The sequence below is a fragment of the Symphodus melops genome (genome assembly GCF_947650265.1).
Source record: "Symphodus melops genome assembly, chromosome: 21".
Lineage (NCBI taxonomy): Eukaryota > Metazoa > Chordata > Actinopteri > Labriformes > Labridae > Symphodus > Symphodus melops.
The window spans coordinates 12,313,837-12,340,478 of record NC_136711.1 but is presented as its reverse complement, the minus strand read 5'-3'; the positions used below and the strand labels follow the sequence as shown (position 1 = coordinate 12,340,478).

Here is a 26,642-nt window from a genome sequence, read left to right as displayed (position 1 = left end):
GGACCCCTCTTCAGGCCCGCACTCCCCCCGCTTACAGTTCTCATGATGTCATATTACAGTACACGCTCCCTACATAACAGTCCTGGTCAGACAGGCGAGATAAGCCTGACGAATGTTTTTCACTTTTTCTTTTTTTTTAAATAATGCTGGCACGACAAATACAGTCAGTTTCCTTTGAGTCGGGCAGATTTACCAAACAGAAGGTGGGAGTGACCTGTAATGTGTTATTTTCTATATTAATGCTCTTACTACTGCTATTGCATTGTTTTTTTGTTTTATATTGGATTCTTTTTGAAACACACACACAAATTAATTCATTAAAATGTATTTCATTTTACATAACCGAACATCTGGGTCACGTTGGCTTTTGTGCACAGCGTCAGGCTGCGTTTTTACACCTGACACAATTCTAAAACAGCGAAGTACACGATTCATTTAAAAGCACAACACTGTGCAGCATTTCCCCCTGTTTCCTGCGGTCAGCTTTTGAAACACTGACCAGGCTAAAATGTAAATCTTAAAAGTGTAATACGCTTCGACCACATGCCACAATGAATGAAAAGATGCTTGAAATCTCTCTCCTAAGTGCGTCAAGAACTTGTAGTAAACAGTTTACTTACTGCGGCGGAGAAAACGCTGATTTATGGGAGAGAAAGGAAGAAAAAGCACCGAGGTCCAATCCCTCACAGTCTGTGTACACTTTGAAAAGTGAGAGAGGCGGCTCAGGCGAAAGAGAGCAGAAGAGAGAGAGAGAGAGAGAGAGAGAGAGAGAGATTTACATCATTAGAGCGAGCTACATGGTGGAGAGATAAAGAGGAAAAAAGAGAGGAATAAAGAAAAGGAGAGTGGAGGAGAAGACAGAGTATCAGGGTACCCCCATATTAGGTTATGAGGCAACCGGCCCATTACCACCCAGCAGGAAGACATGAGATATGATCAGTGAGCACCATTTAAACACACGGCGAAGGAGGAGACATTGGTATACAAGATTTCAATCGATCCTCCTTTAGGACTCTGTCTAAACAATGTCTAACACAACTCAAATAAAGCCTCTGTGTTTTCATTAGGGGCTATTACACAGAACCTGAAAATCGAACCCCCCCCCTCCCCTTTTTTCTTCAAAACCAACTGGCTGATCCAAAAGTGATCCGCTGAAGACAATCAACTAAGAGAGCCGGAATCAAAGTTGAGATGAAGATTTTTTTTTTATTATTTACTTTGAAAAAAATGAAAAAAAGAAATAAAGTTTTCTTGATCTTCAAAAAAAAAAAAAATCCGCTATATTAATCAAGCAGCAGATAACTTTTTGCTTCGTGTAAGAAGTCCGGAAATGGTGCTGAACCTTGTCCCAGTTGGCCTCATTAAGCGGTGCAGCGGCCTGCCACAGAAGAAAGTCAAACGGTCAACACAAACTGTGAAAAAAAGCTGGTGCGGAAACACTCCCTGTTTTGAACTTTAACTTTACAACACGTAGCGATATTCTCCTCCTGTAGGTCCGCCTTCGACCGGCATAAAAAAACATACCTATGAATCCTATGAAGCGGCTGACAGAGTACAGAAAACTGTACGTTTTTTTTCTGCACTTAGAAAACAGGAGCGACTTGCGAATTGATCGACATTGAAAACGTCTTTTTGGTGCTGAAGTGACAACACTCAAAGTCAAACACAGTGACGTGAAGGGCATGATGAATAAAGAGAGTTCGATTGGAAGCGCATCCCAAGTGTTGAATGATGTCACCACATGTTTTATACTTTATACGAGCCTCCCTTCACGATGTCATTTACGATACGAGCGTTCAGGTGGGCACGAGCAGAAAAAGATCAACATCCGCGTTGACATAACTGTTCGCATTCACAATATTTCCCTCGCCTGTATTTCACATTTCATGTTCTTACATTGTATTTCTGTAAACTCTGGATATAAACAATCAATTCTGGTTGCAATAAAAAAAAAGGGTGCTCCCTCCTGGGCCTCATGAAGTCTAATTATCACCTTTAAGGTGTCACCATGGAATAACAGCTGTTCCAGCTCGGCTCGTCATGCGGACAGGTGAAGCTGTGGGGCTTTTTAAACCAATAGAGACTGAGCTACGGCCACTTCATCCTCCTTATTAGTTGCTGTTTCTATGCCAACCTCTAATTAAAGACTGCTGTAACAGCTTCTCTTTTAAAGACAGCTCGCTCAAGGCTAGCTCCCAGTAAGAGCCGTTTATTGAAGAAAAGAAAAAAAAAAACGCAGTATTTTCTACCTTTATAACATTTGCAATGTTTTGAAGCAGCAAAACCTCGCCAGTAGAAGATAATGAAACGTTGATGACTATGTTAACCAGAGTAGATAAACCTGCAAGACGTTCTCACTGTAGGACAGAGTTTGTGGAGTCCCAGAAGTCGTGCAGCTGCGTTTAACTCAGGGGACTCTTCTTTAATCAATGATTGCCTTGTTAGCGACACACTTAATCGCTACAGTCACAGGCTAAAGTGAATACAGCATGCGATGTTGGATCTGCATAATGAAGAGGAGAAAAATAATCGCTTCATGCATGTCCATTAACATCAAACGGTTTTCCGAACAAAGCAAACAGCTGGCCTGCGCTCTCCGTCTTCGCTTTGCATTTCTTTGATCAGCACTCAGATAAGAGGGCCGGCGTCCTGAGCCAGTAACCGGGGGGGTGGGTGGGTCACAGTCATGCTTTCTTCTGCATTTATTTCACTAATTGCCTTCGGAGGGCACAAAGTCCCCCGATCAATATTAATTAAGATAAAGATTCAACATGATGTGACACTGGCTCGATCTGTGGCAGAGCACACACAGTGTCTTCCTCGACCACCTCGGACTCTAAGGCTCAGAGCTTTTGAATGGATCGTCACTAAATAACAGGTGTGATGGTAGCAGCAGACGAGCTGTTCATTTAAACAGGAGTGCTGCCCTCTGGTGGAGAAGCATAAAGACATGCTGACATTTGTCAAGTAAATGCAGAGGTAGATGATAGAATTTAGGTCATGGCCTAGTGCAGGGGTGTTAAACTCCAGTCCTGGAGGGCCGGCTTCCTCAGACTGTTAGATGTCTCCCTGCTTGGACGCAGCTGAATCCAATGAGTGACTCGTTATCAGGCTTCTGAAGAGCTTAATGACAACACATTGTTTTAAAGCAGGTGTGTTAGAGCAAGGAGACATCTAAAAGTCTGAGGAAGCCGGCCCTCCAGGACTGGAGTTTGACACCTGTGGCCTAGTGGATATTGCACACGCCCAGTGAACGGACGCTATAGTCTTTCAAGCAGAAGGCCCGGGTTCGAATCCAACCTGTGGCCCCTTTACTGTATAAAAAATAAAATCATCATCAGATTTGGACTGTTTTTGTTTGTATTCTTGGGCTTTCAGAAAGTATGATATAATATTTGTATTGATAATGAAAGTAACTAACTCTATTTTACTAATTCTTCAAAGTATTATGCTGTACCTTTTTCAAGAACCCTCATTGACAAGCTTTAATTTTCTTGATTTAACAAACAGTAAATTAATTCTCTTCTCCTGACACTGGGAAAGCCGAATCATATATATAATCATATTATTATCAGGTATTAGAATTGTTACAAAAACAATTTTGCCAATCAAATTATAAATGTAATGAAATACTCGTGGGAATTATAAAAAACTGTTTGCAACAAGAACGTCTAGTCTGACATTAAACACAACACAGAAGCCTGCTGATCAGAATGCAGCAGGAGGTAGAGTTTGTACGCTGTTCTGACTCCTCAGGAAACACATAACATGACTCAGGTGTTCACATAATGTTTTGAAATACCACTGCGGCACAAATTATCATCTCCGCCACTAGATGGCACCAAAGGCTGACTCTTCATATTTTGTTCCCCAAGTTTTGCTCTTTAATTTTATAACGGCCCTTTTTCATATCCTTGTCTGAGTGGGGGGAGAGAAAGGAGAGAGGTGCTTTCAAAGTTCTCTGTTCAGTTTGACACTTAAGGAGTGTAAACAGTTCAGAGTTTCGTTGACTGTAATTCATGTCGAAACACTTAGCTGACCTTGGTTCGAGATTATTACTTGAAGATTTCTCCCTCTTTGTCAGGAGTTGTTCTTCACACTGCCTTTATGATAGATTTCAATGTTTCTACAGAACATTATTACAGAGCATCCTGTGTGCTCGACGCTTTATTTTGAGCTAAATGCCCTCTGTTTGACCTCTGACACTATGAGCCAAAGCATTTGCAAGGAAGGGAAGTGGCAGGCTTTTTTTTTTCTTTTTCACATCGATTGTGTTATTCTTCGAATGCGACAATTATAGCAGGACCCACAAGTGCCTTATGTTGTCGTTGAATCCAAATGTAGGCGGATTGTTGCTTAATTTTTTCTTCTAATCAAAGCAGCAGATCTGTGAGCTATCTCGGTGACTTAAGAGTGACACACGTTTACATCACAGGAGGAGTACAGTACAGTACAGTGTGTGTGCAGCCGTGCAGGCAGGAGGGCTGAGAGCAGAAGTGTGATATCAGATGGGGGGTGATGAAACAGGGAGAGGTCAAAAGGAACAGAAGGTGTGTTAGTCACCATGACGGGAAGTTCAAGTTTGTGTGCTTGTTTACATTTTTCAACTGCATGTATTCCCCCTGATAGGAAACAAACAAAGTGTGTGTTGTGCCCATATATATATATATATATATATGTATACTTGTTTTGAAATGATCAGGAGTGTGTGTCTTTGCAAACTGCATTCACCTCAAGGGGTCACATTTCCCGCACGGCCTTCTGTTTGTGTGTCGAGTCCTGACATGTAGTTTAACGACCTCAGCTCTGGACAATTTCGGAGCTGCCTAATTTTCCCCACAATATCACAGAGATCCGAAAGGCCCATGAGGCGAAAAAAAACCTCACCCACATTGCAGTTTCGACACCCTTCTGTCACCCCAAGGAAACAAACAGACCCGAATGCATTTCAATGGGGAAAAAAAACTGCACATGCACACGCGCTCCTCCGTCAGAAAAACAGAACTCCTCACAAAGGTATGCTACATATTTACTGTCATGCCCCTGTTTTGTGTAAGCGCACATCTGAATAAACCAGAGTGTGTTCAGCCCACACACACAAACACACACACATGCTGACTAATCTCTCGCTAAGCCGTAACACCCAGCTGGGTTAGTGGAGTGGCTGCTCGGCACATTCCTTTGTAGTGGCCCAACACACAGCGAGAGAACATCGCTGGAGTGATGGACGCAAGGTTCAAAGAGTGTGACATACACGGAGGGCAAATGCGTGTGGTTTCATGGATGTGTGTTTACGAATGGGCGAGCCTTTGTTTTGTTAATCGGCAGTTGAAAATTGTAGGATTCAGAAGGAGCAGGTGTTTCACCCTGTTGGAAAAAACACTGATCAATCATTAAAAGTGAATGGGCTGGAGCGGAGGGGGGTTCCCATTAAAGATCAAATATGTTTGGCCAAAAAAAAAAAAAACATCTCTGACCAACATTCTGATGAGCAAATGCTGTAATTACTCGGGGACATTCTGTACATCTACAGTGATGCAATTCAAAGATCATTTTCTAAAAGATGACAGCTGGATTTATTGAAAATGAAACCACAGTGTTCATTTGCATGCTTTGCTGACTACAAGAAGATCAACCGAACAATGTAGGACAGCCGCCAATGTAGGCAACAATGTTCCTGACTCCAGTTGACTTGGCAAAGAGCAAACAGCATACTTTGACATCATCTGTTTTCTTTCGAACCCTTTTCCGCCAAACTGTCTCACCATGATGCTTTAATGTCGCGCACACAGCATTTTCCTGCAGGTGTGCAGTTTGTGTATTCGTTTCTAACTCTCCGTCACTGCCCTCTGTCTGATGACGTAGCGCTTTAAAAGGAAACCATCCGAAGCAGAATCACCTGGAACAGCCACGAACTCCACGACGACATGGAGCCGGATATTTCCCGGAACGTTTATCTTTGAACGCTCTCTTCGACGCGAGCACTAATTGGTAACGATGATTTGGATGTGTTTGCACAAGTTATGGTCTGAACTCATAAAGAACGGGTCTTAAAAGGACATTAAGCCTTTTACAGGCCAACTTAGCAAACAGCTATTTTGGGAAATTGCATCCGACAGTGCAAACAATGGAGGACTTTAACAACGGCTCTCATGTGTCTCAGGCTGCATTTTAAATATTACTGCCGACCATAAAAGCTGCACACCAACGACAGGCAATGAAACGGTTAAGTCATGAATGTTTATCATTCTCTCTTCATTTATTTATTTGTTTATCGGACGGGGATGGAGTCAGTTTAGAGGAGCAGCATAAAACTAAATAACTGGGACTCGCTAACTCAAGCGAATAGATCAACATTTATCAAGAGTCAGAAGGGTCCGAGTCAAGCAAAAGAGCTTAACTGCAGTACACGCAGCAGTATGTCACAAGTAGCTGAGCTTTAGCGTCCTGTAGTAGTAGCAAAAATGAGAATTGTTCATGTTGAGAATTGAAGGTTGGCAAACGTCACCATATCTGATTGAAGTACTTTTCGAGTCACCACCACACACCACCAGAAGTGATGAATGAGTGGCGTGACTTTGGACACGTCTTTACTTTAATCTTTAATGGACAGTACAATGTTGTCCATTTCAAACCACAGTGTAAAAACTGTCTTTGCTGAAATAATTAACGATACTGAACTGTAACATCCTGTCTGTAAATAGCTTCTCCAAGTATAATATTACAGGACTTTAAAGAGAAGAATTCTGGCTTTGTGTCCAGTTTTAAGACATACTGATGGGAACAGGAAAGCACAGAGAGTCCCCACAGAGAACCATGGACTCCTGTCCCTGAAGACTACTTTGGACCTCTGGTAATAGTGGGAAGACGATGTCCATCCATTAGGCCCCCTCCCAGTCAGTCTGAGTTGATAAAATAGTGTGTGTGTATGTATGTGCCTCTGCCGGCCTGCTTCTGTGTGTGTGTGTGTGTGTGTGTGTGTGTGTGTGTGTGTGTGTGTGTGTGTGTGTGTGTGTGTGTGTGTGTGTGTGTGTGTGTGTGTGTGTGTGTGTGGTTACTTACCACTCAGCCTGACACCAATTTGGGTTAAATGAAAGGACTCAGCAGGGCTTTAATTGGTGGCCTCCACAAAGTCAAACGATAAAAAGCTTCAGGCTTCAGGGACTATTTGTTCCTAATACCAGGTGTGTGTGTGTGTGTGTGTGTGTGTGTGTGTGTGTTTCTGTTCAAATGAACCTGCCACCGTTAACCTTGCACAAAGTAATGAAACACTTCCTTGCTTTGTGTGTTCAACGTCCCTCACAGTCAGCGGTAAAACAATTATTTAAAAAAAAAAAAAAACACTATAGGTGGGCTGATTTAAAAAGTTCAGCTTTTTGTGGAGCTATAATTAATATGAAATTGCAGAAAGGGGCTGAAGTTACTTAATAAGTATCTGCCTGAATAACTGACTGACTTCATTATAGAGTCCTAGATTAAAAAAAGAAGAGGGGGGAAAAAGGAGAAACAGAGGCATACTGCTTCACTCTCTCAAAAAGAAAATCTATTCTCTGATTTTATCCTGAAACTTGTGATGTTCCAGGATTTTTCCGGAGAAACAAACCAGTTTGGACAATGTGGCTGTATTTTCCTTTCCCATTTAGATACTTTCCTTCATCATGGTTTTCCACTCCGACCCTCTAAACAAGTTTAAAACTCAAGTTGATGGCGTCTTTGTTGTCGTTTCTTCCCTGGTCGATTCACTTCTTTTTCCACTGTTAAAAATCAAATGTGCTCTCTGCTCTTGGTACGTTAGCTTTCTCTCTCTCACCCCTCTCTCTCTCTCTCTCCACCTCTTCTGCCCTGCTCCAGCTCCCTCCTTCACATAATCCTGTGTTCTTTGGCTCGCTTCATTAGTTGTAGCAATAAACACGAAAAGGGCCACAGGATACTTCCAGAAAACTCCTCGACGAGATTACTGCAGAGTCAGGCGAACGCACGCCGCACGTAGGGGGTCTGTGTACCATATCGTATCCGTGTGTGGAATCCGCGAAACACCTTTACTCCTACTTCCTAAGGAATGAGTGCATGAAGTGATATTAAGTGAAAAACAAGCACGGACAAGTTCTAAAGCCTTAAACTGTGTGATGCAATCGTTTGTTTTGTTTTGTTACAGCGTTACGTTTCCATTCGCTGTGTGAATTCCGACAGAACGTTTGTGCAGATTACAAAGGAATAATATCAGGGGGTTTTTTTCCACGCATGCGTCTGTTTTTTTTTGTTTTTTTAATGATCCCGATGACAACTTCTTCAGCTCGAACGTATTCGCTGCTGCTCAGTGATTCTCCGAGTCTCTCTGGTGACCCCTCACAGGAGCAGCTCCGATGGTGTTTGGGGGAGAAAAAAAAAAAAAAAAAAAAAGGGAAAGTGCTGGCAACCCCCACACTTTTCAATGGGCTCATTATTAAAGCGGCTCTGCTCCGACTTAACTCGGCCCTGTTTTTCTACGACCACAAAGGGGTCATAAAAAACGCTTTGGCAAAGTCGGGAACCGCACTGCAGCAGCAGCAGCAGCAGCAGTATGCACAGATGAGTGCCAGTGTGTGTGATTCTATGCTGTAAGTGTAAAAGCTTCATCGCCATTGGTCAGAAAGTTTGGACAGGATTTGGCTCTGTTGCGGTTATGCAAGAACTCATATAAAAAAATAAAAAAAAATTGCAAAAAAAAATACAAATCTTATGCAAGTGCAAATTATGCAGAGATATTTACAGTAAAGCTACAGAACACGCCAGAATCCTGTCACAGAATCACGAGACGTAAACAGTTCACAGTTTGCAAATAGAAACTTCTCATCTCGGGCCGAAACTGACCAGAAGGAATGTTGATCTGCAAAGGATCCGTTTTCTATATCTATTAAATAATTAGCTGTCACATACAAGGTTTAATGAACGTAAAAAAATTCCTCTCGTCTTCTTAGGTGGCTGTTTACGTCCACGAATTTCTGGTTTTCTGTCTCCATGTGTTTTGAGTTCTGCAGGAAGTGGCGCGATAAGATAACCCGAAACAACTTGAGAGCATCCTGGTGGGATGCTGCTGGTTCTAAACCTTCAGACCCTCCCCGACAGAAAAGTCTGACTTTGTCCCACTAAATGCCCCCCGGGTTAAACTGGTGAAACAGTGACGGCTCAGGCTGCTGAAGTTGAGCGGCTCCTGTGAGACGTTCGTAAAATCTCTCTCTCTCTCTCTCTCTCTCTCTCTCTCTCTCTCTCTCTCTCTCTCTCTCTCTCTCTCTCTCTCTCTCTCTCTCTCTGGAAACTTGATAACGACACAGAGAAGTGCTGTGTTAGTCTCTATCTCGCTCGGTCTTTTTTCCCCTCTGCCTGTCACTTTCTCACTCAGTCTGCTCATTAATTCTCTCTCCAATTTTCATGGCTGGAGCTTTAATGCTGATGCCAACTCTGTTCCACACACACACGCACACACACGCACATTCAGTCTGTCAGTAACACGGGGAGCAGAACTCACAGAGAATAAATCAGTTTTCCACAGCAGGAGCCTTTTTTCCTGAACAAAGAGCCAGTGTGTGTGCGTGTTTGTTTTTGTACTTTGTGTTGGTCTATTAACATATTCCAAGGACAAATTATTCATCTTTCATGCAAAATACGCTACGCATTTAAACCAAAACAACAGAACAGTGCTCGCCGAGAACAATATTTCTCTATTGCAACAAGGATAACTCGATTCATGAATACTCTTGTGCAACAGTAGCTAGTGAAGAGTTGCACTTTTTTTTCTTGCAGCTAAAACAGTGAGATCAAAAAAAAAAATAAAGTCAAACTACTAAACCCAACTACTAAAATCGTGATTGGACACAGCATTGTGACAAGTGACGTAAGACCACGAACACCATAAAGATGGAAACGTTAACCATAACCCACTGCAAAGAATGTCCTAAAGCTATCAAACATACAGCTTTGGAAACCCCTCCTTGGTGTGATGATTGAAAGAACATTTTTCATCACACGGATTAAGGCGTACTTTGAAGATGTTGTTGTAGCGCTGTGCTGCCATTAGCTTATTGGCTCAGGCCTCGTAAAACGACGCTTGGTGTTCCGTTTCGTTCAAACAATCGCGGGACATCCCCCAAGCATCCGGGTCGTTTTTCTTTTCACACGTGCGCATCAGAGGACACGTGGAAAAATGTTACCCCGCAAAAAACTGAAGGCCGTACATTTCGCCGCTCAGCGAGTCGTTGTGACGCACGCTCTATGGTACGGACATGCTGAATCTAACACATTTGAGAGCTCTGCTTTTTTCAATCTCTAAACAGGAAAGTCTGCGCTTTTATTTTCTTACCTGCTTTAGTTTATCTCCAACAAATCGTAGCATCCCTCTGCAGAATCGGACGTCTTCTTTCACGCTGCACATTAAGATTGGCGATAAGTCCGTCTTCTCGGGTCTCCAAATCCTGCGGCGGACAACCAACTCCCAGACCTCCTCGGAGATGCGTCCCGACGGCAGCGTCCTGACAATCGCTCGGGTTCCTGTGCACACTGACTTGGTCACCTTGAGAAAAAATAGTACATGTTTTTTCAGCCGGATTCATTGTTTTGAAGCGTTCGGTAATTTAAATGTGGAATAATTGTCAAGAAGGCAACTTTTATTTAATGTTTTTTAACTCATCTTATTTATTTTTTTTCTTCATTATTTCAAACTTTTTTTGCAGTTCTGTCTTTTTTTGTTGTTTATTTTGTCTTTGTTTTATTCAAATGTCAATAAAAACTTCATAAAGTAAAGAAGACAAAAGCAATAGTGCATGTGATTACCTTTTGATTGTTCTTGAAGAAGCGCCTCACCAGAACGGTGGATCGCTCGATGCGGTTTCTATCAAACTCCCGGTCGTCACAGAGATTGTCTCCATCCTCTTCGTCGGTGCTGCTGCCCCCGCTGCACGTCCTCGTCGCCTCGGGGAACAACATCGCGTTGTTCCTGCTGGATGTCGTCGTTTCCAGAGACGCCCGGCGAAGAAAAAGGTTCTCCAGGGAGCATTTGTTTACCCGGGGCTTTCGATTGAGCCTCTCCAAACTGGAGTAACCGTCGTTCAGGTGGCGCCGTTTGACGTGTCCGTTTTGGTGATGCTGGCGCTGGGAGGACAGAGGGGAACTACAGGGAGAGGAGGCCAAAGAGCTCGGTTCACTGCAGGTACTGCACTGAGAAGAATGGTAGGCTGATGTCTAGAAGGAGAGAGCAGAGCAAGTTAAAGTACTCTGACTCCTGATCACCAAATACATGTTAGTCAAGGTGCATGAAGGCTTATCATAAGAGCATTATATACTGATGGCCCAAAACACACACAGGATATTAAAATGAGTATCAAACAGCTTTGACGACGAGTGAACTACTTATTTAAACTAACTTCATCACTCATTAACTTTGAGCTCTTTAACAGCGGAAGTGTCTTCCACATTGCATCTGAATGTATTTTATTGGCACTGTAAACTTTATTATGTCTGATTATCTCAAATAAAAAATATTTTTTTACAGCACTTAAGCCCTTTTAAGTATTTTATGCAGCTTGTTGTCCTGTATTACCTTGTGGAAAGCCAGCATAGACACGGGCATGCTGCTGCGGCGGATGTGCCGTCGCCTCGGCCGAGACGGGCTGAGACGAGGACTGGGAATCGGGCTGGAGCCGGGGCTCGGGCTGGACCTGCTGCTGTCGGAACAGTTGATGTGTGGACTTCTCTTCAGGCTCGACATGTTGCAGGAGCAGTGGGTGCTGCCCGTTTGGATTCCGCGGGCATCCACACCCTCCGCAGCGGTGTCCAGCTGGCACAAAGAGCCCTCCACACCTTTTCCAGGTAATGGAGGAACATTGTTCGGAATTCCTTTATTTCTCCTGCCAGCCAGCTGCTCTGGACAAAGTTTCATTTCTTTACTCGATTTCGATCCATAATCCACAAACTTGTATTCCGCGTCCAGAAGTGTATCTTTCCCACTGTCACATGACAACTTCCTATATACAAGGAGGGATGGGCCACTCCGGGGTTTGAGATTCCATGATTGGTCAGAGTATCTCCTGTCTTTTACGTTTCTGGCTTCTCTGCCTGCTCTGCTCCCGATGGATGGAGGTGAAGCAGCCAGAACGGCATCACTGACCTGCGTTTGATTTTCTTCAGCGGCCATCACATCTCCTTTGGAGCCTTCTCCTCTATGCTTTTTTTTTCCTGCAGCTTCGGAAATGATAATATGTTAAACACACATTACAGTTGGGAACAATTAACCTAAGAATGAGAAAAAAAAATGTCTCAAGTCCTTTTTCTTTTTCTTTATCTAAATCTGATCCAAGACAGACACGTGTTTCCCTGAAACACTTGACTCCTAATGTTTAGACAGCAATGTCCGTCTTAATTAGTGGCTCCAAAGAGCAGGAAGAGGAAATGAAATTTGCAGAGGAAATGCGATTTGCAGACTTCAAAAGCAATATATTTTGTAATTTGACAGCACTGTAATGTTTATAAGACAGCTGGGCTGGGTGACTGGGAATGATGCCGGGTCTCGTGCGTCCTGGCAGGAGGTATTCTCACGCGTCTCCCACGAACGAGTTCACCATCTTCCAGCTAGGTGAAGCTTAAAGCAGCTTTCTCTGTGCTGGACTTAGTGATCAAGAGGCTTACATAATACGAGTGCACCTCGAAACCGTCAATAACGTAGCACCACTGAACACAGTGTTTGTGATTCAGCTCATTTTTGAAATACGTACTTGGACGACGAGAGGGATCCTCTTCAGGTCATGCCACACAACTCCTCCCTCTCTTTCAGTTTCCTATCGTGGTCAGCGGTCTGAGCTGGGGGCCAATAGTGGCTTCAGGGTGATCTGCGTGCTTTTTGTACGTGTGTTGTGGAAACAGAAGCTTGCGCAGCTGTACAAACCAGCAGATAGAAAAGCCCACAGAGGTGACCCTGGAGGGAGCTGAGGAATTTCCTTGATAGCAGGGTCTACAGTGGAAGTTTACGACGTTGGGGGTGAGCCAGCGTCCGACAGCTCTGATTGGTCCTGACGGGCACCGGGTGCATAGTTGGCACTCGCACGTCCTGAAAGAGACGTATTAAAGTAGTAAATAGAGAATTCAGAGACATCTGAGTCCAATGTTTAAACATGTGGCGAGACACGAACAAAGTCTGAGAGTGCCATGGATGATGCATAACTGCAAAAAAAAAAAAGACACGAGAAGTACAATTAAGAAACTTAAAACAACTCGAGTATTTCTCTCATGTCCTTCTGTGACCCCCCCCCCCCCCTCTCTGTCATCACATCTGCTTTCTTATCTGAAACTATTCAACGACATCACCGCACAGACTGTAAGCTATTGTGACCAACACAACTGAAACGAGGGGAACTTATTTGAGAAACATCAGAACTAAAAAAGAAACTCTCTAAAAGCACTCAAAATAGAAACCCTCGTCTCCCCCCCCCCCAGATGGATTTGTTTACAGAGTAAATGTGTTGGATTTTCACCTCTCGTGACCCTCATTTGTTTACAATCACTGCAAACGTTTATTGTACTTTTCATTTTTGCCGAGCAGTCCTCGAAATGTTTCGAACATTCTGCTAAAGAGACGAAACGCTGTCACTTTTATTCAACGCTGCTCGGTTTCCAAATCCCAGACGAAGTCAGGCACACTGCTTGCGAGGAAAAACATTCAGAACGGACGCAGCGAGCCGCAGCGTGCAGGCACGCTAATCGTGTGGTTGCGGTGTTATCGTGGTGGCAACGCACAGTGACGAATACGTCTGAAAAACTGGACCGCGTGAGACCCGTAGAATTAAGAGTGACCACAGTCCTTCATTTCCTGCCAAAATGTGTGGGCTACTGCGAGAATGTGGGAACAGCCCAAATAGAGAGGACCAGCTCCACACTTACAGGGTGTGTGTGTGTGTGTGTGTGTGGAGAGAGAGAGAGAGAGAGAGAGAGAGGAGTCATGCCAATTGGGAGGTAATGACTGATCTTATTGTATCAAGGTGCCTGATGTCTGCAGACTCTTTCTCGAGGCTCTGTGCTACATTCAGCTAAACAGATGGAACAGGCTCTACTCAGCTCAGCAGCTGTTCACTTGCGTGCAGTTCATTCAACTTACGGGAGCGGCACAGCGATCAGAAAAGGTGTTTCACAGTGTCGTCACTTTGCTGTCTTTGGTTATCTCTTTCGGATGTTGAGGTTTGACATCAAACACGTTTCATTGGAAGCAACTTTCAGAGTCACGTGAGAAAAGATGCCCAACATGTGATGTGACAGGAGGAATGGTCGCTCTCTCTCTAAAAATGGACATCCAGATTTACCAAAGTCGTTTGCACTGCTCTGGAACTTACAGGCGTTTGGTTCTCTCCCTTCTAGATCCACGCTTGTGTTTGTAAATCACTCTCACAAAGGGAGGCCGAAGACTTTGAAGCAATTAGCACACGTAACAATAACCATGAACGACATCGGCGGAACACGGAACGCCACCTCGTAGTCGTTTCATCTCCATTATCTTGTTTTTTTATGATGCTGGGAAGCCAGAGCCACGACTGAAATTAAAACCTGATTAATTGCCCAGCCCGACCTCCCATCGGACAGAAGCGTCTGATAAATGAATTGGACGATTGGAGTGTCCATTTCCTGAAACGGTAGAGAGGTGAGTAATCAGGGCTGAAGTGCAACTTCGTAGAAGAGACTTAAAACATTTTTTTTAAAAAGAATAGCAACAGTGCATTTACAACAAAACCGTATCCAGCACCAGGACATTCCAAATTTACATTTACACACAAATTGTATCGGTCTTACAAGTTTGGCTGAGACAGTTTGGAATGAATGACACCTCCGGCCAAATGACAAACGACACCAGAAACTCTTTTCCAAAAAAATATCTCGGCAGACATCACGTGTTTATGTTTTACAACAAAATGCTTTTGCTGATGCTGATGCAATCACGTGCTTCATTCAAGCAGTGGAAACATCATCACTGGCCGTTCATCAGAACAGATTTAGGACGTCAAGGAGAAGCGGTATGTTTGTTATGGGAAAGGCTTAATATATACCTTTAATAATGCATTAGCTTTTCTTCTATAAGAAATGTTTGTTTTTAATCTGTTTACTGTAAATGGTGTCTGTGACTGAGGTTTAGGTTGTTGTATTTCCGGAGACGAAATGTAAGACAATGAAAACTACAAATAACAGAGACAGAGACACAAACACAACGTATTTGTGTTGAAAAAAAAAAACCTCAATCAACCGTGAGTTCCAAAGTAAACGATGGATTTCAGATCCACGCTCTCCGACTGCAAGTGTGAGACATGGTAGTTGCTTGTCCCGTCCCTGGAGCTGACAGCTGACCGAACACAGCACTTTTACCTTGATAGGGAACGTTGTGGAAAAAGTCTCAGAAGCTGACCTACTTAAATAAAAGGGTTTGGTTTTTTTTTTAACTGGAGATTCTATCAGCAAGTTATCGTTAATCACGTCTGAATACATTTTTGGAGTGCTCCGTTTATGACTCTTGTGAGAGCCCGCTCTAACCTCTCACAGGAACATCTCACCTGTCACAGCTGTCGAACAGGTCCAACCAGACTTTCGAAGAGAACATGCTGGATGTCTCTCACTGACTGAACATATCCATGTGAAGCCTTTCAATCGAGTCATTAAGGGGAATGTTCTGCTTCGGTGTTTTGGATTATTTCTCAATTGAAAGTGAAATAAAAAAATAAAAAAACACGCCCCCCCACCCTTTTTCTGTGAACCTGTGTGTACATGCCTTTGTTCTTCTTGGCCTGAAATCATGAATGTTTGGAACGTAACGTTAAGCAAACGGGTCAAAACAGCGACTTTCATTCGCAAATCAAAGTGGAGCGGAAATAAAACTGGAATGAAAAACAAAAGTCTGCTCATCATCTGTCACTGTTGCGTACGTCATGACTACACAGTAACAGCTGTGTAATGTTGAGGTTAAAAAAACGGACACAGAACATATGGCAGGGGGACGACACGGCCCAGTTGTGGGTCAGCAGGGCAGACAGAGGCTTCACATTTTGGTTTCCCCAGCCAACCAGTTCACTGCAGGCATGATACACAGCTGTGCTAGCCGCCAAGCTCATTCGAAAAAACAACCAACACAATTAGCAGCAGGAGTGTTTCAACACTGTGGTTTGTGTCAAATGGGAGGATGTGAAGTTAAAGTGCAGCGTGTTAGTGCCACAGCACACAGGATCAATTAGTGTTCATCAGTCTGGGTTCAATTCTTATAGGTTAAAATGTGGGCAATGATATGAGCTGATTAGAAGCCACAACATCACAATAATGATAATGATAATAATAATAATAATCGTGATAATAATGATAATAATAGTGATAATAATGATAATAATAGTGATGATAATAATAAATAATGATAATAATAATAATGATAATGATAAGTGTTTTTCTAGATACCCAAAGACACTTGACACACCTTCTTCACAATCATTTGAAAAGGTGAGAAAACTGCTTGAAGTCAAAAGTGGAAAAATTCATGTTTGCAGCTGATAAACTAAAAAAAAAATCCACCATGATGAAAGCCAAACACAGTTCAGAGTGCCACACGTCCTGTTATCAGATGAACTGTGACCTCGGCGGGGGGAAAGCAAACGGCTTGTTCAGGCTAAATCTCAGCCTCAGGCTAAAAACGCAGACTGACACACACACGCACACACACACACACACACACACACACACACACACACACACACTTGCACACCCAGAGACGGGGAAACCAGGTCACACAGAGTGACAAGTGCACTGACCAAGAAAAGCTTTAATCCATTCGGCTTCACTTGATGTATTAGGTACAATATTGTCCAGAACATGGCACGTACTATAGCAGGCGTCTCGTTCGAGAAAATAACAGAAAAAAAAATACAAAAATCACACAGTCACAATAATTATTAGAATTATTCGCACACGAGTTAGAAAACTGAGAAAAACACATTTGCATCGAGATAACATGCGTGATATAAAAAAATAAAAAGAGGTTTGTTTTTAAATCCAAAGTTTTATGAAGCATTATAGGATCATAAACTTAGACAGGAACATGTAAGCACATGTTGATGGCATAACTATCAAACAGGTTGAGTCAACAATATCACACTGCTTCAAATCTGGCTACACAGGTGTCATGACCACGGTATCATTAAGTATCAGAACACCAGGTTATTCCTCCTCTTTCTCAGATCCATGGACTGCAAGTAACACTGACCCAAGCCTGAGTGACGTCGCCCGTCGGTGACTGAAGGCGGGGCCTTCTGAAGCCCGCCGATGGTCGTCGACTCCGCCTGGACCAAAAAACGTTCACCTCGGCAGCAGACAAAAGAGCCGAAGGCAGCTCTTAAGCCTCCTGACAAACGGCTGCGCCACACCCGCCCGTCAGTCCGGTCAGCCGCGCAAACTCATGGTGAACAACACTTACCCTGCCGTTTCCTCCTGAACATCTGAGCAGGAGAAAAGGGAGAATACGCTCATCTGTTTTGTCATCCAAAGCTGACAAAATTCTTGCGCGGCATCCCTTAAAACATTTTTAATTTGAGTCAAATATTGCTAATGCTCAATTTATTATTCAAAAACCAACCTGGACAAACTGAACGAGCGACACAAACCAAAGACGATTTTAAAGAACGCATTTCTCAAAGTTATTACAATGTTAGTCAGCTATTTGAGCTATTTCAGTGGTGAATGACTCGCTAGATTCAGGGTCAACGAGGGTTTTATTGCTGTTGGATCTTAGTGCTTCTTACGGTGGACTCCTGTATACCAAAGGAAAGACTTGAGAATTCCTTCGGCCTCTCAGGATGAGTTCCAGAGTGTTTACGATCGTACCTGTCAAAGACTTTTATGCGTTTTCTGTGACAACATCCTCTCTGGGTCCTGTGCCATCAAGCACGGGGTTTCCCAGGGCTCTGTACAGGGTCCGTTGCTTTTTCCACTTCACCTGGTTTCCTGTTCTCTTCGGATTGCTTTTCATTGGTATTAAGTGTAGCAGGCGAGTCTGATACAGCTGGACTTGAGGCTTGTCTTGCAGCTGCTTATCAACACGTTTATTCTTGCTTAATTCTGCTCAAACGAGGTCATCTTTCTGATCACGTCACTTTTTCTCTCAATGATCGCGCAATCACTCGCAGAGACCAAAGTTCACCCCCCCATCTTAGGAACATCTCCGAGATCAGATCATTACCGGCGTGAAAGGACGCCGAGGTCCTCATTCATGCCGTCGCATCATCTATTCCCGATGACTGTAATGTCCTTCTGTCGGCTCAGCCAGAGACAAGTCTTCAGAGTCTCAAGATGGTTTCCGAACACTGCGGCTCGCGATCCAACCGGATCCTCCCGACATGAACGAATCACACCGGCGTTATCCTCTCTCCATCGGCTCCCTGTTCACGCCAGAGCAGACTTTAAGGCGTTCTGAAATATGAAACGGCGAGTGAGCGCACCATTGTGTCTTAAAAGACCGAGTGAACCTCGTGTCCCAAAGGTCAAAAAGAAGACAAGTGGCGAACGTGCTTTCTTTCCGTGCACCGACATGGTGAAACGGTTCACCCGTAGACGCCAGGCGGGCTTGTTCTGTTGAGGCTTTTTAAGCTGAGCTACAGACCCGTCTGTTCACTGTCGTGAGTCAGAGTGAGTGTTCCATTTCGTTTGAGTGATTTCAAATGTTTTTAAACTGTAATTTTCCCGCGCTCTGTCCAGCACTTCGACCTAAATCATTACCATTAAAACAGGTTTGAGCTTTGAGACAGCTTTGAGAGGAGAAATAACTGATTCCAAAGTTCAGATGAAATAAGGCCAGACGGTCGTCAGATTTAAAAACTGCTGGCCCCTCTTTCCAATACGAGCCAACGTCTCTCTGCTGCTGCAGTAAAGTGGAACACATGTTGACGAAAAAGACTGAAGGGGATGATCTCAGCAGCACTTCTGATGATCCTGAAGAAACTTTAATCAGAATCAGACGCCTAACAACAGGACTGTATATGTGTGTGTGTGTGTGTGTGTGTGTGTGTGTGTGTGTGTGTGTGTGTGTGCTGTTTGAGCGCGTGTCACTTTTTCCCCTCGTTTGTCTTCAGAGGGGTTTTTCATCACTGCTGAACATCAATCTGGAATTTAAAAAAAATCGGATCTTTGAGCAGAACTTCTCAGTTGAACCTAACTAATAACACTGCTTCTCTCGCATACGTTGAAGTGGCACAGTGTGAGATTAACACAGACCTTAAACAGAGCCCGGCCCACATCAGTGACTTTAACATTCATGAAGTAAAGACGTCATTTAGAGTCACATTAACAAACTTAATAAACGGCTTTAACCACCTCGGTTAAATGAGGACAGACTTCTAACTGCATTGCCACAATCTCTTACTTCAAAGTTCTGGTGATGAAAAAAAAAAATTATTCACTTGTTTATTTGAGATGCCGACACATTCAGCTCCTTCAAAAGTAACGGGTTTCTCAATAATGCCTCTCCATACTAACCTTTTTTTTTTCTTCATTAATAATGACAATCAATTTGAGTTTGTGTCACTAGAATAGACTCAGGGGGTTTTTTTCAGCCCTTTTGTCCTAAATGATCACTTATCCTCCACTCTCACATAAAAGCCTTTTTTTTTTTTTTTTTTTTTCTAATGTTCATTCATGAGGGGATTATTTCACAACTCATCCCAACGATGACTCACAGCCTGCTACGAGGACACGGTCCAAAACTCGCATCGGAGCCAGAATACAGAACAATCAATGAGGCGGAAAGCAGAACTGTACCGACAAGGACTTCTATCCTTCATGTGTAAAATGACCACGAAGCTCGTAATGACACTTTACAGTCGGTGGATAGAAAAACCAAGAGTGTAAAACCAGAGCCGGATTCAAACTAAGTTGCCACTTATCCTCCTGAGCCGCCAAAAATGCTCTTTGGCATTCCCAGCAACAGACTAAGAAGGTCAGAGAGGAGGGATCTCCATCGCTGCTGTGAATGGGGGGGGGGTCGCTCCACCTGTCAGCAAACTGCGAAGTGAAATGAGAACACCGGTTTCGATCAGATGAGTCACAACAGAGACGCTCTGCTGAGTCAATCCAACAATCGCAGTAAGAGTAAATCCTGCAGCTTCCTTTAAATCTGCAGCATATAAATGTACTCCTCATGCAAAGGAGCCCCCCTTCTCTTTAACACGGGGGGGGGGGGGGGGGGGGCAGAGAAGAAAAGAAACATCATATGACTACAATAGAAGCACATTCCTTCAAGTGGTCACAGTTTAACAGAAACTGACAAATGTTGCCATCGCAGAGCAAAGACCGGGATGAGAGAAGGAAGGACGGGATCGATGGAACGTTCGAAAAGGGGGCCAAAAAAAGGTTCCTGCGTTCCGATTCAAACGCACAAGTACGCAGAGTTGCGTCTCCATTTTGGAGGTTTGCATAATGTGATGAATGGAGTGGCGTTTAGCGGCGTTTCAATCTCGCGGGGAGAAAACTGCAGCGAGCCCAGCCTCAATACGGCGAACGTTAAACCCAGTTCAAACCACTGAAGGAGTCGCCGAGCTGTTCAATCGAGATCTGGATCTCGAAGTAAAACCTCTTTTTTTATTTCAAAAGGGATCACTAAGTTCTGATCACATCGAGAACTGTCAAAAAAAACATCGCTTCGGTCCAGCCTCACTCAAGTCCGAGTGAATTCAAAGAGCTGCTGTTCTTCGATACTAATGAGGTGGGTCGAGTTCTGGCAAAGAATTATGGGTCGTGTGGTGAAGAAAGACGCAAAATGAAAGAAGCCGCTTTCATCTGCCCCGCTGTGCAGTTCGGTGGAGAAATCGGGATGGAACATGAGGGCAGTCTCGAAGCAGATACAAAGGGAGGCATCCGCCTTATTAAGAGGGTTTAAAGGCTTGCAATGTTCTTCATGAGGAGAGAGATTTATTAGTGTTCGGGGGTTGGGATACGTCATGAGTCACCAAGGCTGTTTGTGTGGCGTGCCCTCTCACAATAAAGGGCACTGGGACTGGTTGTGTTGATGTTAGTCACGGTCCCGTAATGAGGCGACACTGGCAGAGTTTGTTCCGTTATTCCTGCCGAGCGGCGACAATGTGGCCTCCATGGTTCACGTGTTTTTTTGTTGTTGTTATTTTTATTAACTACAAAAAAAAAAACAGATTAATCCAAAGATGGGAAAATGAATATGAATATCTGTAAGGATGAAATAAGAACATAATACTTTGATTCAGGAGGACTTTTTTCAAGCCAGACACCAAATACTGAAGCAAGTGATTCAAGTAAATTGCAAATCAACTGATTTTCCCCATTATGTGAAAACAATGGAGACGATAGCGAGCGCATCAAAACACGAAGGCTGAGTTCAGACTGCCGTCCAAATCCGATTCTTCCCCAAATCAGATCAGACTCCGATCTAACTGACTAACCCGTCCGTATGGTCTGATCTACATTGGTTGCTATGGTAACAGGTTACCGCCCCCCCCCCCCCCCCCGGAAACACAACAGCAAAAAGAGATGGCAGAGAAGTGCGTCTATTTCTGATGCAAACAATCTTTGCGGAGCGGATCTGTCCACGCGGGCTTGATTTACAACGCGTAGCAAAGTTAACTTCCGGCTCTGCTGGATCTACTACAGCGACGTTATTGTCGATGGTGTCGCGTTGCGAGGTGACGCAGAAGGTAAACTGAAGCAACCGCGTCGGTCAGACTGCGTCGGATCGCCTGTGTATGTGGTTTGAATCAGATTTGTGTTAAAAAAAATAAAATAAAAAAAAAAAGGTACATGCAATCTATATGTGTGCTAACAACGCAATTTGGAGGTGCAACGTGAACAAGGCCAAAGAGATTTAAAAGAAAAACAAAAAAAAAAGGAGTCATCGTTTTCAAAGGAGGAAACAACAACCTGCAATCCTTCAAAGGTCCATTTCTCACTGTCAACACCGTCTCCTCCTGCCGGTAATAAAGCGAGAGGCTGCTCCTCCAAACAGAACTGACTTTTCATGTGAGGGACCTGGAGAACATGTGGCTTTGATTAGAGGGCAGGGCCGAGTGGAAACAGCACAGACACACAGAGAGAGAGAGAGAGAGACAGGCTCTATGTGTGAGAGTGTGTGTCAATGTTTGTGCGAGCATTACAGAGGGGGGAGAGAGAGAGAGAGAGAGAGAGAGAGAGAGGCTGACTCAAGAATGGGTGACTGTATTTTTTTTTTCACGGCGGATTAGCGTGTGAACGCCGAGCACGGCGTGCGTCCGTGTGCGAGCGAGCGCTGATTAACGAAGAGAGAAAGAGGGAGTCAGGCAGGGCACGGTGATTTAAGTTTTTCATATAACAACACTGGTCAATCAAACGGACTGAATGTGGAACTCTGGTTTGTGTAATCCGTTTTTTTTAAGCGTGTTGAATAACTGGGGACAAGCTATCCTTTAGTTCATGTAGCGATCACAGGACAAACAGTTTCCCGTCAAGTGTTTGTTCTGTTCAGCAGCTTAAGTCAAAACTTAAAAGTTCATATCAGAGACAAGTTTGAGCAAAACTTTTTTTCAATAAAGCCAGAAAACTTGGCTGCACTGGTTCTGGTTTATATCTGGATGAGAACCTACAGTAATTGCTTCTTCCTCTGTATTTTTTTTTCTCCATGAAATGCATATGGATATTATTATGTCATTATTGTGAGAAGTGCTGCAGGATAGATTTTTATTGCAATGTGGAGAGAAAGAAAAGAAAAAAAAAAAGGTTAAATGTTTTGCAAGTGACAAGGATTAGAACGGCATGTTACAAACATTAGACCTGTCGGATGGAAACCCAGAGACGTGTGGGGAAAAAAACATTCTGCCTGACAAATAACTACGAGATGGTAGTTACCTAGAGGTTACCTGGTAAAGAGGTTGAGGATGGAGGGAAGAGTGAGAACAACCGAGTTCGTGTGAAACGTGCAGAACAGCAAAAAAGAAAGTGGAACACGTTTTGCTTTCTCCCAACTGCCCGTCATATGGTCAATGCGATATTGAACACGTTTTTTGGGGGGGGGGTTTTTGGCGCGCCACAGTTTTTCCTCCTCATGTGCTTGCTGTCTAAGTAATCACTTAAGCCGTTCTCACACTGTGTGCACTCCTGAAAATTGCTCGAAAATGTCATGACAGCCCTGTATTCTTCCCAAGTGGCTTATTCGCACACGGACTCTCGCAGAGCAAAGTTGTCCTTTTTGAGGAGGAGGGGATTCAACATTCAAAAAATAAATAAATAAATAAATAAAAATAAAAAAAGACTGCAGAATCCAAGATGGCGTAAGAAAGTGGCAGTTTTTTTTCTTCTGTTTCACGCAGACATAGCCACAGTGGGCTATCAGTGAACGGGTGGAAAAGAACACGCTGGCAAGCAAAGAATAATATAAACAGGTTCATTGTGCACGATGATCGCTCCAGCTTACCACCACTTCACACCAGGGGGCGACAGGAAACGATAAATTCCATATTACACGTTCAAGATGAAAGGCCAAAGGTCGACTACTGTACGGCTTCATATGAACACACTGAAACAGCAGAACGCTCTTATGTAATCAAGACAAAGTCTATATTTGTTCCAGATCAGGGAGGCCAAAGATGTGGAAAAAAAATAAACAGTACATTTGAAAACATCCCGTTAAACCAGTCTCATCCTCGTCTGCTATCTCAAAACATCACCACACCTTCTCTGACTCCCTTTGTTTCATGATGTTCATGAGAAAAGAATATCTAGAAATGATCAAATAGGCAAGTCAACATAGGAAAAGAATCTCCAAACGATTAAAAAAAAAAAGAGCTCAAGTGAGCTTTAAAAGATCTTTTAGTCGATTCTGTTCTAATTTGTATTTAATCCCAATTTTATTTTGCTCTCTCCATGCTTCTCACTTTGTACTGCAAACATCTCCATGTTTACCAGGACTCATCAAACACAGGCCTGTGTCACACTGTCATGTTTTGTTGGGTTTTTTTTACCTAAAGTTGTCCTTTAGGTAAAAAGGACAGCTTCATCTGACCTGTGTTTACATGTCACACCCGTTTGCAAGTTGAACAAATCAAAAAAGTAAAGCAACAATAAGGGAATCATTTGAACGTCACGAACAAGGGGGGTCAAAGGTGACACGTTCTCCCGGGGGTGCGCCTTTAGGGACCCTGCTTATGTAAACAATAACACGACCTGTCACAGGCTTCAAAACTAACAAGCGCGCGTGCACACGCGATGTTACAGTGAATGGAAGAATAAGCAGCTTCCAACCATTTGTCCTTGACAGTTTTTTTGAGGAGGGGAACTTTAAATAAGAAGACATGAAAACAATTACACGTGATTTCAGACTCAGGTGCAAGTAATACAAAGCCCTCAGTAAGCAAAGGCAAACGGGAATAGTTTTAAAACCTTTTCTGGCCCTAAATTCGTTGGGAAACTATTGACTGGTCGAAGTTTCTGAGATGGTTTTCGGTTCATGGTCCCAGCAGAAGTGGAGTCAAGCTTAACAACTTTTTGACCTACGTTCCTGCAGCCTAAAACACCGGTCAAAACAAGTGTGCGATAACACAACTGTACTTCTGATTGTATGGGGCTGTTTTGGGGGTTTGTGGGCAGTAGTGTGCTTACTGACAATGTGGTTAACTTCACTAACAAACCGCACTCCCGACCAGCACGCTCGTGCAACGCAACGCATGTAAAGCCGTGTACTGGCATGACAGTGTAGGGATGAAAATTAAACAAACTTACCCTTTAGTATTGTGAATCAAGTTAAGCATCCGTCAGAACTGCTCCCAGTCAATAGTTACACACATGTTAAGTTCAGTTTTCGCTCCACAGCGCTCGCGGACGGAGAGACAGTTGATGCAGCAGCAGCAGCTCGTGCTGCGGTGGGAAATCGCTCTCTCTTCTCTCTGGTGCATTCAGGTGCTCCTCGGAATAATGTATTTCTCAGTCAAAATCAAGGCTCGAAGTTCTCAAGGAGCAGTCAAAAATGCCTTTTTGTCAATTCAGTTGTCAAACACAGGAGTACTTTTTTTTTGCAGACTCCATGGGCTCAACTGCAGCACCATTTATACAATTAAAATAGGTGGGAATTTGGAAGAAATGCGGTTGACAATGCAATTAACAAATTAAATGTCACTCATGCAACGTGTAATTATTTAATCTGGCCGTCCTCCATCCATTATCTATAGGCTACCGCTTTTTTCCTGCTTTACAGCAAAATCAACAGTACCTGAATGCAGCATCTCGTTTCATCAGTAGCTAAGTGAGTTGTGAAGAGGAGGACAATAAGTGCGTCTCTCTCTCTCTCTCTCTCTCTCTGTGTGTGTGTGTGTGTGTGTGTGTGTGTGTGCGTGTGTGTGTGTGTGTGTGTGTGTGTGTGTGTGTGTGTGTGTCACCACATTGGAATGTCTGGTTACAATTTCGCACCACAGTCGCTCCACCATATGCAGCGAGTTTTATAGGCTACATTATAGTTGTTTTTAATTAAATTCAAAAAACGTTATTTGTCCCCGGGGGGGCAATTCAAGGGCACACAGAGCAGTAAATGAACGACAATACAGCTAAAAGTTTAACCAAGCTAAAGTGTCATCAAAGAATAACGTGTCAAGATTTAGCCTATAGTACAAAGTTAAAATCCCAAATTACAAAGTTAGATACAAAAGAAGGTCTAGAAATCCAACAAAAACTGCTTAATGTTTTATAGCAATTGACAATGGACTTCAGAGTTCATTAATTAAAAAAAGCACATTTCTCATACAACACGTTTGAAAATTGTGGTTGTAGTCGCTCTACGTTGCTCATTAACTTTTTATTTTACTTTATTCTGAAAGTATTATCTTTTCTTTTTTTTTAAGTATACTTAGGTAGCGGTTTTGCACTCTTTCTGCCCCTGAACGCACCTCTGCCCCGCCCCCGGCAGGAACAGCAAAAGCACGTGCCTGAAAGAGATCCCCTTTTCCACTTCACAGCCTATAAATGCATTTATTTCAGCTTGGAAAATTAAGGATAGATTTTCCAATTCCCCCCCCCCCCCCACACCCCTCTGATGGGAACTCTGATGCCATCCATGAGGAATGTGCAACCCTTTTATTCCTCCAACTCTCCTCCACCCAGGAGCAAGAACCTGTGGGAATCCCCAGCATACTTATGCAAAGCAGGGATGGTGGCTTTTTCCTGTATTATCGAGTGTTTTTATCTACATACATCATGTGAATATGAAACAGAGTTTTGTCACCTCTATTTTTTGTGAAATGTAATGTATATTTTTTAATTATAGGGTCTCAGCAACTGCCCAGTGGGAGAGTTAGTAAATAGCATGCAAAAAGGAATCCTCACACTTATTTTAAGCTCCTCTGCAAACCCTTTATTTTGATGTATACATTTTCAAACTCTAGTAAATGTAGCAGATGGCACACAAGAAAAACCTTGAACAGTCAAGGATGCTCACCTATCAAAATGTACCATGGCTTGAATACATTCAAGCCAAGTTGTTCAAGAGCAGGACTTGAACCTGTAATCGGCATGATAAGGACTCTCGCTATTTTTACAAAGGGCACCTGCTCTTCTCACTGAGCTTAACCAGCACCCAGACACCACACATTACAAGTTCAAACAAAATCCTGTTTGACTGTGTT

General features: G+C 43.3%; 1 protein-coding gene across 3 annotated transcripts in view; it reads right to left on the bottom strand.

Annotated features, from left to right (window-relative positions):
* plce1 (phospholipase C, epsilon 1) overlaps nt 1-24,935 on the bottom strand; it is a 75,925-nt gene extending 50,990 nt beyond the window's left edge. For all 3 annotated transcript variants that reach the window (XM_079333745.1, XM_079333747.1, XM_079333746.1), the window contains exons 1-4: nt 24,751-24,935; nt 11,573-13,075; nt 10,807-11,214; nt 10,337-10,546 (exon numbers count right to left, since the gene is read on the bottom strand). In XM_079333745.1, the coding sequence (XP_079189871.1) occupies nt 10,337-10,546; nt 10,807-11,214; nt 11,573-12,166 (1,212 nt within the window). In that variant the 5' untranslated portion in view covers nt 12,167-13,075; nt 24,751-24,935. The remainder of the gene's footprint in view (nt 1-10,336; nt 10,547-10,806; nt 11,215-11,572; nt 13,076-24,750) is intronic.
* Between the last annotated feature and the right edge of the window lie 1,707 nt (nt 24,936-26,642).